General features: G+C 54.6%; 1 protein-coding gene across 4 annotated transcripts in view; it reads left to right on the forward strand.

Annotated features, from left to right (window-relative positions):
• LOC137429950 (G2/mitotic-specific cyclin-B3) overlaps positions 1-12,143 on the forward strand; it is a 118,480-nt gene that overhangs the window by 42,292 nt on the left and 64,045 nt on the right. For all 4 annotated transcript variants that reach the window (XM_078778698.1, XM_078778709.1, XM_078778703.1 and 1 more), the window contains exon 3: positions 6,802-6,934. In XM_078778698.1, coding sequence (XP_078634824.1) covers positions 6,869-6,934 — 66 coding nt within the window. In that variant the 5' untranslated portion in view covers positions 6,802-6,868. The remainder of the gene's footprint in view (positions 1-6,801; positions 6,935-12,143) is intronic.

Raw genomic sequence — 12,143 nt, forward strand, 5'->3', positions numbered from 1 at the left:
TAACATTTACTTCACAAACAAATCAACCAGACAAACAAAATATATAAAAAGCGGGAGCGGAAAACAACATGGGGAGAGAAGGTGAAGCACACAAACACAACATTTGAGAGCAGGGAGATGTGTGGAAGGGAGAGGGCTTGGGGGGAGGAGGCATGGGAAGGGGGGGGGGGGGGGTGGAGGGAGAAGTATAAAACACAAGGACACCAATGACTTCCAGGACAGAAGTTGGTATTTCAAAAAAGTGGAATTGGGGTGAAATTAGCGGGGGTAGAAAAGATCAAGGTTTTGGATGGGGGAAGATAAGAGATGGTGGTGAACAGCTGTTTTAAAGACCTGGAGGGTGGAGTGGGATTGAAGAGAGTGAGGGAGTTTGTTCCAGAGGTGGGAGAAAAGAGGAATGAAGGAGTGAAGGTGAGCAGAGAGTCTTGATTTTGGCAGTTTGACCATAAGAGGGTTGCAGGCAGATCTTGTGCGACCTGTAGGAATATTTGCGGGACAGAGCCCAGAGAGAGCTGGGGGGGCAAGGCCAGAGAGGAGTCGGTAGAAGATGGAAAGACCACCAACCTGCCTGCGGTGAGTGAGTGAGAGGCCCTTGGAGTTAGCTTCATCGCGGGAGATTCCAATGATTCTGAATGCTTTGGTTTCAACAGCGTGAAGACGAGCTAGGTGTGAGGCAGGAGCACCAGCCCAGAGGGGAGAGCAGTATTCCATTGAGCCGCGGATGAAAGCCTTGTATGTGGTGAGGAGCTCAGGTGTGCCAAGGCAGGACTTCGCACGACGGAGGATGCCCAGTCGGCGACTGGCTTTGGAGGCCAGATTTGAAATGTGGTTTTCCCAGGAAAGATCATGGCAGATAGTGAGACCCAAAAGCTTGAGTGACAGAACTTCTTGGAGAGGATTATTCAGAAAGTGGATGGGAGGGTTGTCCAGTCGGTCTTTTCGGAGAGACATCGTAAGAGTGTGAGATTTGTCAGGATTGAAAGACATGTTCCACTTGTTTGCCCAGTCTGTGATTTTGTCCAGGTCTGCAGAGAGTGAGGAGGCAGCAGACTGCCGATCTGAGGGATGAAGAATGGAGCGACAGAGAGTAGTCATCCGCAAAGAGATACAGAGGATTTTCAAGAGAGTCAGAGAGATCATTGATGAAGACCAGAAAAAGGACAGGGCCTAGAACACTGCCTTGTGGAACTCCAGCCTGAACAGGAAGAGGAGATGAGAGAAACCCATTCAGGGCCACACGTTGACTACGACTAGAGAGGAAGTCCGCCAGCCATGCGTGGAGATTTCCATGGATACCAAAAGAGGAGAGTTTGGTGAGCAGAGCGGGGTGCCAGACCGTATCGAAGGCACGTGATATGTCAAGGGAGATTGCTCTAATTTCCTGTTTGGCATTGAGGACCTCCATCCATTGTTGAGAAAGCAGAAGCAGCATGTCCAGAGTAGAGTGTCCAGGTCTGAAACCAAATTGATGATCAGAGATCAAGCCATTGGAGAAGAGGAAAGATTTCATATCTGAAGCAATGATGGATTCCATGACTTTGCTGATAATTGGGAGAAGGCTGATTGGTCTGTAGTTGCTGGGATCTGTTTTTGCACCTTGTTTGTGCAAAGCGGTGATGTTGGCAGATTTCCAAGCAGATGGAAGATGACCTTGAGCAAAAGAGGGGGTGAAGAGAACAGAGAGAGGGAGTGAAAGAGCGGAAGAACAGGATTTTAGGACCCGTGGGCTGATGCCGTCAGGTCCAGTTGCAGAATCCGAGTCGAGGGTTGACAGAAACTTTTCCACCTTGTCAGGAGGAAAGGACACAGAGTCCAGGAGCAGCTGGGTACGACTGGGTACGGTGGGTACAGAGAGGGATGGGTTTGGGACACAAGATTTAGAGGCAAACACAGAGTTGAGGCATTCAGCTTTTTCACGTGCGGAGTCAACCGTGTGGCCATTTGAGGTGAGGGAGGGGATGGAGGGGGAACAAACACCAGAAACAGATTTGACCAGACGCCACCAGGATTTGGAAGAGGGAGACAGATAAGAGAGTTCGGTCCTGAGAACGGAGAGATATTGTTTCCTGGCTCTCCTGAGGGTGGACACACACTTGTTTCGGGCTTTGTGAAAGGAAATGAGATTTCCTTCCGTTGGATTTGCTTTCCAGGAGACGAAAGCAAGTTGTTTCTGGGCAATAGCCTCACCACAAGATTCCGTGTACCATGGACGGGAGGAAGGGTATGACAACAGAAGACGAGATGGGATAAATGGCTGGTGACAGAGGTACCCACACCCAGTCAGCTGGCATGATGATAGTTTAAATCACCACATATGAGGAAGAGAGATTTGTGATGAGTCGATAGAAGTTGGTCCATGTTAGCAGACAGCGAGATGTAGATGGAGTCATCACTGTTTGGTGGACGGTACAACACACATATGAACAAAAGGTGGGAGTGAAGGGGAAGCCATAGCCAGAGGTATTCCTGGGGGTGAGGTGGAGAGAGGGCAGTGCAGGGAGAGTGAGGAAGAGTTTTTGATAAAGATAGCAACCCCACCTCCACGACTAGGCTCAGGTCTATTATACCGGAGGAGGGAGTAACCCGGGAGAGATATTAAGGAATCAGAGACATCATGAAGGAGGAAAGTTTATGTTAAGCAGATCAAGTCTGGTTTGTCAGAAGCAACCTGTATGGAGAGATCGGTCAAGTTTGAGTGAAGGCCCCGATGTTTGAGGTCCATACCGTTGATGAAGAGGAAGGGGGAGCATCGGATACATGATAGGGGAGGGGAAGGGTAGAGTAAGATGTGGAAGAAGAGGAGGAGGTTGGGAGAGCTGTTGATTGTCAGAGATTTCAGAATAGATAGGAGAAAGGGAAGGATGAGGAGGACAAAAGGTTTGACGGTGATTGGGTGAGGCACAGTGAGGTGTTTGAGGGGGGGGTGGAGAGCGAGAAAGAAGGTTAGAGCAGATGGTGGTGAGAGTTGGAAGGGAGAGGAAGCGGAGAGGAGGAGGGTTGAGAGGGGAGAATTGGAGAAGAAAAAAAAAGGAGAGTTGGGAGTTGTGATTGAGGAATTTAGGAGGGTTGGGGTGAAGGTGTAGTTTCGGAGGGGTGGGGTGAGGGGGTAGTTTGGGAGGGGCGAACGGGGAGTTTAGGATGGGAAGGGTGATGGGGGAGTTTAGTAGGGGAGGGGCAAGGGGCGAGATTTTAAAGGGATGGGTGAGGGGGAGTTTAGGAGGGGAGTGGTGAGTTTGGATTTTAGAAAGTGTTGGACAATGAATGGAAAACGAACATTTATTGCAAAATGAGTTTCTTGTGATTTTCGAGTCAGAGATCCGTTTGAAAGCATTGGAGGAGGGATGGAATGCAGGTGAGTTTTGGGAATGTGGGAAGGAAGAACTGTAAGAGATGGAATTTTTATTTGAAATGAAGATTTGGTGAGCAAATCAAAAGCAACATTTTAAAGAAGAAGAAGAAGAAAAATGTGTTTTCATATATGACAGAATACAACACTTCAGGGGAAAGTTTAAACATTTTAAAACTAAACCGTGAAAACTATCTGGGGAAAATTCCCTAAATGAGGGCATGAAGGAATTACTAAGAGGGATTAATGATTCCAGGACAGGTTCAGATGCAGGAACAGAAGAATAGGAGATTGACAAAGGAGAGCAGAGAACGAAGGAACAGGGAGGTGTATAAGCAAATGTGTTAGTATGGGTGGAGAGGCCTACTTATTAAATTCTTCGTTGATGTTTTTTTTTGAAGGTTAGGTGAAAGTGGATCAGAGGAAGGAGAAAGTTAAAGGAGTATGGTGAAAAATAGAATTGGAAAGATGTCTTTTGGCTGGAGAGGATTGAGTTATGAAGGAATCAGACGCATGTGTTTGATGTTAATTGGATGCTATTGAAACCTGAGTTCGTCTATTAATTACATGCTATTGAAACATTAGTACAGTGTCTATTTATTACACACAATTGAAACCTCTAGTGTCTAGTCTATTAATTACACCAGCATGGAACGCCTTGCTACGCTTGCCTCACCACATGTCGCTACAGAGGCACGGGCCTGTTTTACCTGAGGATAATGACCTAACTGAACTTTAGTTGCTGTGTTGTCATGATTTACACCAATCACAATATAAACATTTCTTTTGTACAAATTAATTTGTAATATTTGTAATATTAGTGATATTATTTATTTGTAATTTATAAAGGTCCTAGTTGTCTAAAGCTCTGGTCAAAAATCCAAGCTTGTCAAAAGTCTTACCGGTCTTTGGGCTCTTCAGGATATTTTGAGTCTCCGGGGTCTTTTGGGTTTTTTTTCAGTCTTTGGAATTGTTGTAGGTTTGGTGTCTTTTGGGTCTTCTCCGTTTTCAGGATCTTTTTGGTCTTCTCCGTTTTCAGGATCTTTTTGGTCTTCTCCATCTTCGGGATCTTTTGGGTCTTCTCTGTCTTCGGGATCTTTTGGATCTTTTGGGTCTTTTGGATCTTCTCCGTCTTCAGGATATTTTGGGTCTTCTCTGCCTTTGGGATCTTTTGGGTCTTCTCTGTCTTTGGGATATTTTGGTTTTTTGGGGTCTTCTCCGTCTTTGGGATATTTTGGGTCTTTTGGGTCTTCTCCGTCTTTTCGGTCTTTTCGGTCTTCTCTGTCTTCGGGATCTTTTGGGTTTTCTGAGTCTTTGGGATATTTTGGGTCTCCTGGGCCTCCTGGGCCTCCTGAGCCTCCTGGGCCTTCTGGGGTCTTCTGGGGTCTTTTGGCCTTTTTGGGTCTTCTGGGGTATTCAGGGTATTTTTGGTTTTTAGGGGTATTGGTGGTCTTAAGAGTGCTCCCCAGCACTTGGTGTCTTTAAAAGTCTAAGGAGTCTAAGGGTCTCAGCAGTCTAAAGGGTCAAAGTTATATTCCAACAGTTCGTAATTAATAGACAGGATGCAACTGATGTTCAAACAGTACGTAACTAATAGATATAATGTCACACGGTTTCACCTCCTCACCTTCTCACCACCTCACGGATTCAGACTGTTTTGGTTTTATATATGTTACAAAGCCAAAAGTATGCGGACACCCCTTCTAATTAGTGGATTTGGCTGTTTCAGCCACACCCATTGCTGACAGGTATATATAATCAAGCACACAGCCATGCAATCTCTATAGACAACCATTGTCAGTAGAATGGGCTGCACTGAAGAGCTCGGTGACTTTCAACGTGGCACCGTCATAGGATGCCACCTTTCCAACAAGTAAGTTTGTCAAATTTCTGCCCTACTACAGCTGGCCCGGTCAACAGTAAGTGCTGTAATTGTGAAGTGGAAACGTCTCGGAGCAACAGCAGCTCAGCCGCGAAGTAGTAGGCCACACAAGCTCACAGAACGGGACCGCCAAGTGCTGAAGCGCATAGCGCGTAAAAATCGTCTGTCCTCGGTTGCAACACTCACTACCGAGTTCCAAACTGATGCTGGAAGCAACGTCAGCACAACAACTGTTCATCGGGAGCTTCATGAAATGGGTTTCCTTGGCCGAGCAGCCGCACACAAGCCTAAGATCACCATGCGCAATGCCATGCATCGGCAAGAGTGGTGTAAAATTCACCGCTATTGGACTCTGGAGTTATGAATCGCGCTTCACCATCCGGCAGTCCGACGGATGAATCTGTGTTTGGCGGATGCCAGGAGAACGCTACCTGCCCAAATGCATAGGGCCAAATATAAAGTTTGGTGGAGGAGGAATAATGGTCTGGGACTGTTTTTCATCGTTCAGGCTAGGCCCCTTAGTTCCAGTGAAGGGAAATCTTAACGCTACAGCATACAATGACATTCTAGACGATTGTGTGCTTCCAACTTTGTGGCAACAGTTTGGGGAAGGTCCTTTCCTGTTTCAGCATGACAATGCCCCCATGCACAAAGCGAAGTCCATACAGAAATGGTTTGTCAAGATCGGTGTGGAAGAACCTGACTGGCCTGCACAGAGCCCTGACCTCAACCCTACCTAACACCTTTGGGATGAATTGGAATGCTGACTGCGAGCCAGGCCAAATCGCCCAACATCAGTGCCCGACCTCACTAATGCTCTTGTGGCTGAATGGAAGCAAATCCCTGCAGCAATGTTCCAACATCGAGTGGAAAGCCTTACCAGAAGAGTGGAGGCTGTTACAGCAGCAAAGGGGGGGCCAACTCCATATTAATTCCCATGATTTTGGAATGAGATGTCAGACGAGCACATATTGGTGTGATGTTCGGGTGTCCACATACTTTTGGCCATTCGTGTATATGAAGAAGACGTTTTGGTCACAACTATACATAGCCACAAACGCTTGCTCCATTATAATACAAAATAAGTGTCCACACGTGAGGAAACATTGTAACAAAAATATTCGATCCTACGTTCCTTTGGGTTATGTAATTTTCAGAAGATACCAGGGTCTGTCAGATCAGTGTTTGCCTGTGTTTGCATCCTTTTTTATTTAAATGCAATAAAAGTAGAACCATGGAGGTGTGATGTGCCAAATAGCGATTTGTCTTTTGGTGCATGTTTGGCTAAAGTGAAACCCTCCAGCTAAGTATTATTATTATTATTTTCCTTGCCCCTCCCCCCACCCCCCCCCCCCCCCCCCCCCCCCACCCCAACGCCAGCAGCAAGTTGGTGGGATCTTCATTTTATGCTATCTCTCAACATAAATAGCCTGACTCTCCTTCATAAACAAGCTACATTTATTGATGTTTTGGTGCCAAAAGTCATTCCTAATATTTGCATGCTCTTTCTTTTATTTTTTCTTCCCTGCCCCCTCCCCAACCCCCTGACTTACTTCTTCCTGTATTCTTCCAGATGGCCATCGGCATTGCTCAATTTTAACTTACTTGTTTTACATTGCTTTTAATTGCTGGCTGGAGCAATGGCTGAAGTGAAGACACGAGAACTGAGGGCAAGAAAAGCAAAGACTTGTGGTCCACCTACGGAGGCACGTGAGATGCCTCATGCCAAATGGGGTTTTATGTTCTTGAGTGAAATTGTTTCTAACCTTGCATTCACCCCCAACTTCCAAGCCCTCCCCCACTCTGAGTGCCGCCCCTCCCTCCAAAACTCTGTGTGCTGCCCCTCTGCCCCACACTCTCCGTGCCACCCCTCCCTCCAAAAGTCTGTGTGCTGCCCCTCCGCCCCACACTCTCCGTGCCGCCCCTCCACCCCACACTCTGCGTGCCGCCCCTCCGCCCCACAATCTGCATGCCACCCCTCCGCCCCACACTCTGCGTGCCGCCCCTCCGCCCCACACTCTGCGTGCCGCCCCCCGCCCGACACTCTGCGTGCCGCCCCTCCGCCCCACACTCTGCGGGCCGCCCCTCCGCCCCACACTCTGCGTGCCGCCCCTCCACCCCACACTCTGCGTGCCGCCCCTCCACCCCACACTCTGCGTGCCGCCCCTCCACCCCACACTCTGCGTGCCGCCCCTCCGCCCCACACTCTGTGTGCCACCCCTCCACCCCACACTCTGTGTGCCGCCCCTCCACCCCACACTCTGCATGCCGCCCCTCCGCCCCACACTCTGCGTGCCCCCACTCTGCCCCACTCTCGGCGTGCCGCCCCTCCGCCGCACACTCTGCGTGCCGCCCCTCCGCCCCACACTGCGTGCCGCCCCTCAGCCCTGCACTGTGTGCCGCCCCTCCGCCCCACACTCTGCGTGCCGCCACTCTGCCCCACACTATGTGTGCCGCCCACCCACCCCACACTCTGCGTGCCGCCTCCTGCCACCCCCTCTGCGTGCCACCCCTCCGCCCCACAATATGCGTGCCACCCCTCCGCCCCACAATATGCGTGCCACCCCTCCGCCCCACACTCTGCGTGCCGCCCCTCCGCCCGACACTCTGCATGCCGCTCCTCCGCCCCACACTCTGCGTGCCGCCACTCCGCCCCACACTCGGCGTGCCGCCCCACACTGTGTGCCGCCATCCGCCCCACACTCTGCGTGCCGCCCCTCCACCCCACACTCTGCGGGCCGCCCCTCCGCCCGACACTCTGCGTGCGCCCCTCCGCCCCACACTCTGCGTGCCGCCCCTCCACCGCACACTCTGCGTGCCGCCCCTCCACCCCACAGTCTGCGTGCTGCCCCTCCACCCCACACTGCGTGCCGCCCCTCCGCCCCACACTCTGCGTGCCGCCCCTCCACCTGACACTGCGTGCCGCCCCGCCGCCCCACACTCGACGTGCCGCCCCTCCACCCCACACTCTGCGTGCCGCCCCTCCGCCCCACACTCTGTGTGCTGCCCCTCCACCACACACTCTGCGTGCCGCCACTCCGCCCCACACTCTGCATGCCGCCCCCGCCCCACACTCTGCGTGCCGCCCGCCCCACACTCTGCGTGCCGCCTCTCCACCCCACACTCTGCATGCCACCCCTCCACCCCACACTCTGCGTGCCGCCTCTCCACCCCACACTCTGCATGCCACCCCTCCACCCCACACTCTGCATGCCGCCCCTCCGCCCCACACTCTGCGTGCCGCCCCTCCGCCCCACACTCTGCGTGCCACCCTTCCGCCCCACACTCTGCGTGCCACACCTCCACCCCACACTCTGCGGGCCGCCCCTCCGCCCCGCACTCTGCGTGCCGCCCTTCCGCCCCACACTCTGCGTGCAGCCCCTCCGCCCCACACTCTGCGTGCCGCCCCTCCACCCGACACTCTGCGTGCCGCCCCCCCACCACACACTCTGCGTGCCGCCCCTCCGCCCCACACTCTGCGTGCCGCCCCTCCGCCCCACACTCGGTGTGCCGCCCCTCCGCCCACACTCTGCGTGCCGCCCCTCCGCCCCACACTCTGCGTGATGCCCCTCCAGCCGACACTCTGTGTGCCGCCCCTCCACCCCACAATATGCGTGCCGCCCCTCTGTGCCACACTCTGCGTGCCGCCCCTCCGCCCAACACTCTGTGTGCCGCCCCTCCACCACACACTCTGCGTGCCGCTCCTCCGCCCCGCACTGCGTGCCGCCCCTCAGCCGCACACTCTGCGTGCCGCCCCTCCACCCCACAGTCTGCGTGCTGCCCCTCCACCCCACACTGTCTGCCGCCCCTCCACCCCACACTCTGCGTGCTGCCCCTCCGCCTGACACTGCGTGCCGCCCCTCCGCCCCACACTCGGTGTGCCGCCCCTCCGCCCCACACTCTGCGTGATGCCCCTCCGCCCCACACTCTGCGTGACGCCCCTCCGCCCGACACTCTGCGTGCTGCCCCTCTGCCCCACACTCTGCGTGCCGCCCATCCGCCCCACAATATGCGTGCCGCCCTTCCGCCCCACACTCGGTGTGCCGCCCCTCCGCCCACACTCTGCGTGCCGCCCCTCCGCCCCACACTCTGCGTGCCGCCCCACACTATGTGTGCCGCCCTCCACCCCACACTCTGCATGCCACCCCTCCGCCCCACACTCTGCGTGCCACCCCTCCGCCCCCCACTCTGTGTGCCCCCCGCCCGTCACTCTGCGTGCCGCCCCTCCGCCCCACACTCTGCGTGCCGCCCCTCCACCGCACACTCTGCGTGCCGCCCCTCCACCCCACAGTCTGCATGCTGCCCCTCCACCCCACACTGCGTGCCGCCCCTCCACCCCACACTCTGCGTGCTGCCCCTCCGCCTGACACTGCGTGCCGCCCCTCCGCCCCACACTCGGCGTGCCGCCCCTCCGCCCCACACTCTGCGTGCCGCCCCTCCGCCCGACACCCTGCGTGCCGCCCCTCCGCCCCACACTCTGCATGCTGCCCCTCCGCCCCACACTCTGCGTGCCGCCCCGCCCCACCCGCTGTGTGCCGCCTCTCCACCCCACACTCTGCGTGCCGCCCCTCCGCCCCACACTCTACGTGCTGCCCCTCCGCCCCACACTCTGCGTGCCGCCCCTCCGCCCCACACTCTGTGTGCTGCCCCTCCGCCCCACACTCTGCGTGCCACCCCTCCGCCCCACACTCTGCGTGCCGCCCCACACTCTGCGTGCTGCCCCTCCGCCCCACACTCTGCGTGCCGCCCTCCGCCCCACACTGCGTGCCACCCCTCCGCCCCACACTCTGCATGCCACCCCTCTGCCCCACACTCTGCGTGCCGCCCCTCCGCCCCACACTCTGCGTGCCGCCCCTCCGCCCCACACTCTGCGTGCCGCCCCTCCGCCCCACACTGCGTGCCGCCCCTCCGCCCCACACTCTGCATGCCACCTCTCCACCCCACACTCTGCGTGCCACCCCTCCACCCCACACTGCGTGCCACCCCTCCGCCCCACACTCTGCATGCCACCCCTCTGCCCCACACTCTGCGTGCCGCCCCTCCGCCCCACACTCTGCGTGCCGCCCCTCCGCCCCACACTCTGCGTGCCGCCCCTCCGCCCCACACTCTGCGTGCCGCCCCTCCGCCCCACACTGCGTGCCACCCCTCCGCCCCACACTCTGCATGCCACCCCTCTGCCCCACACTCTGCGTGCCGCCCCTCTGCCCCACACTCTGCGTGCCGCCCCTCCGCCCCACACTCTGCGTGCCGCCCCTCCGCCCCACACTCTGCGTGCCGCCCCTCCGCCCCACACTGCGTGCCGCCCCTCCGCCCCACACTCTGCATGCCACCTCTCCACCCCACACTCTGCGTGCCACCCCTCCACCCCACACTCTGTGTGCCGCCCTCCGCCCGACACTTGGCGTGCCGCCCCGTGCCGCCCCGTTTTAAGACCATTTTCCCCCGCTAGAGCGGGGGTTAGCCTTGCGGGCGCCATGACAATCATGGTTCCCTGTTTGAGGCAATGTTTTTATGGCCGGATGCCCTTCCTGACGCCAACCCTTGGTCGCCTCTTACGATGCGCAGGGATACGGTGCACATATTCTAAACCGGGGTACACACCGGGGTCATTCATCCCAGCAAGCTGGTACTCAATTTGCCGACCTCGGAAGGGTGACAGGCTGAGTCAACCCCCCTGGCGTTAATTCAGCAATCGACCGGGATTCGAACCCAGGATCCTAGGATCCCAAGCTGGCACCCTAACCGCTAAGCCAACACCAGGATTCAGAACTTAATATATCCTTTTAAATCAGAAAATAAAAAGAAATGGCATTGACAAAATTATTGACACCCTAGACTTAATATTTGGTAGCACAGCCTTTGGACAAAATAACTGCAGTCCAGCACTTCCTATAGCCATGAATGAGCTTCCTACACCTCTCTACTGGCAGTTTGGCCTACTCTTCTTGTGCAAACTGCTCCAGTTCTCCCAGATTTGAAGGGTGCCTTCTCCCAAATGCTGTTTTCAGATTTCCCCACAGGTGTTCAATGGGATTTAGAGCTGGACTCAATGCTGGCCACTTCAGAACAGTCCAGTGTTTCTTGAACCATTCCTGGGTGCTTTTTGAAGTGTTTGGGGTCATTGTCTTGCTGAAAGACCCATGACCTTCGACGAGGCCCAGTTTTCTGATACTGGGTTGAACATTGCGCTCCAAAATGCCTTAGTAATCACCTGATTTAATGATGACATGCACACATTCAAGGCACCCAGTGCCAGAGGCAGCACAGCAACCCCAAAACGTCACTGAAATTCCTCCATGTTTGACTGTGGGGAAGGTGTTTTTTTCTTGAAGGCTTCATTTTGTTTTCTGTAAACATAGAGATGATGTGCTTTACCAAAAAGGTCTAATTTGGTCTCATCTGTCCACAGGACATTCTCCCAGAAGTATTTTGGCTTGTTCAGGTGTTTTGGAAAACTCCAGTTCGGCTTTCTTTTGTCTCTCTCAGCAGTGGGGTCCTCCTGGGTCTCCTACCATAGAACCCCCTTTCATTGAGTTGGTGACGGATGGTGTGAGTTGAAACTGTTGTACCTTGTGTCTGAAGGTCAGCTTGAATCCGTTTGGCAGTTTATCAAGGTGCTTTCTCCACCATTCGAACAATCCTTCGCTGCAATCTTCGATTAAGTTTTCTCTTGCGGCCACGTCCAGGGAGGTTGGCTGCAGTGCCATGGGCCTTAAACTTCCTGATAACATTGCGTACGGTGGACACAGGAACATAAAGGTCACTGGAGATGGACTTGAAACCTTTAGATTGTCTATGCTTGGCTACAATCTTGTGTCTGACCTCAGAAATTTTCTGGTTTTCTTTCTTTTCTCCATGCTTATTGCGCTACAAACAGTGACGCAAAACAGTAGAATGACTCCTTTTCTCTAATCA

Source organism: Myxine glutinosa, chromosome 1 (assembly GCF_964187855.1).
Source record: "Myxine glutinosa chromosome 1, kmMyxGlut1.1, whole genome shotgun sequence".
Classification (NCBI taxonomy): Eukaryota; Metazoa; Chordata; class Myxini; order Myxiniformes; family Myxinidae; genus Myxine; species Myxine glutinosa.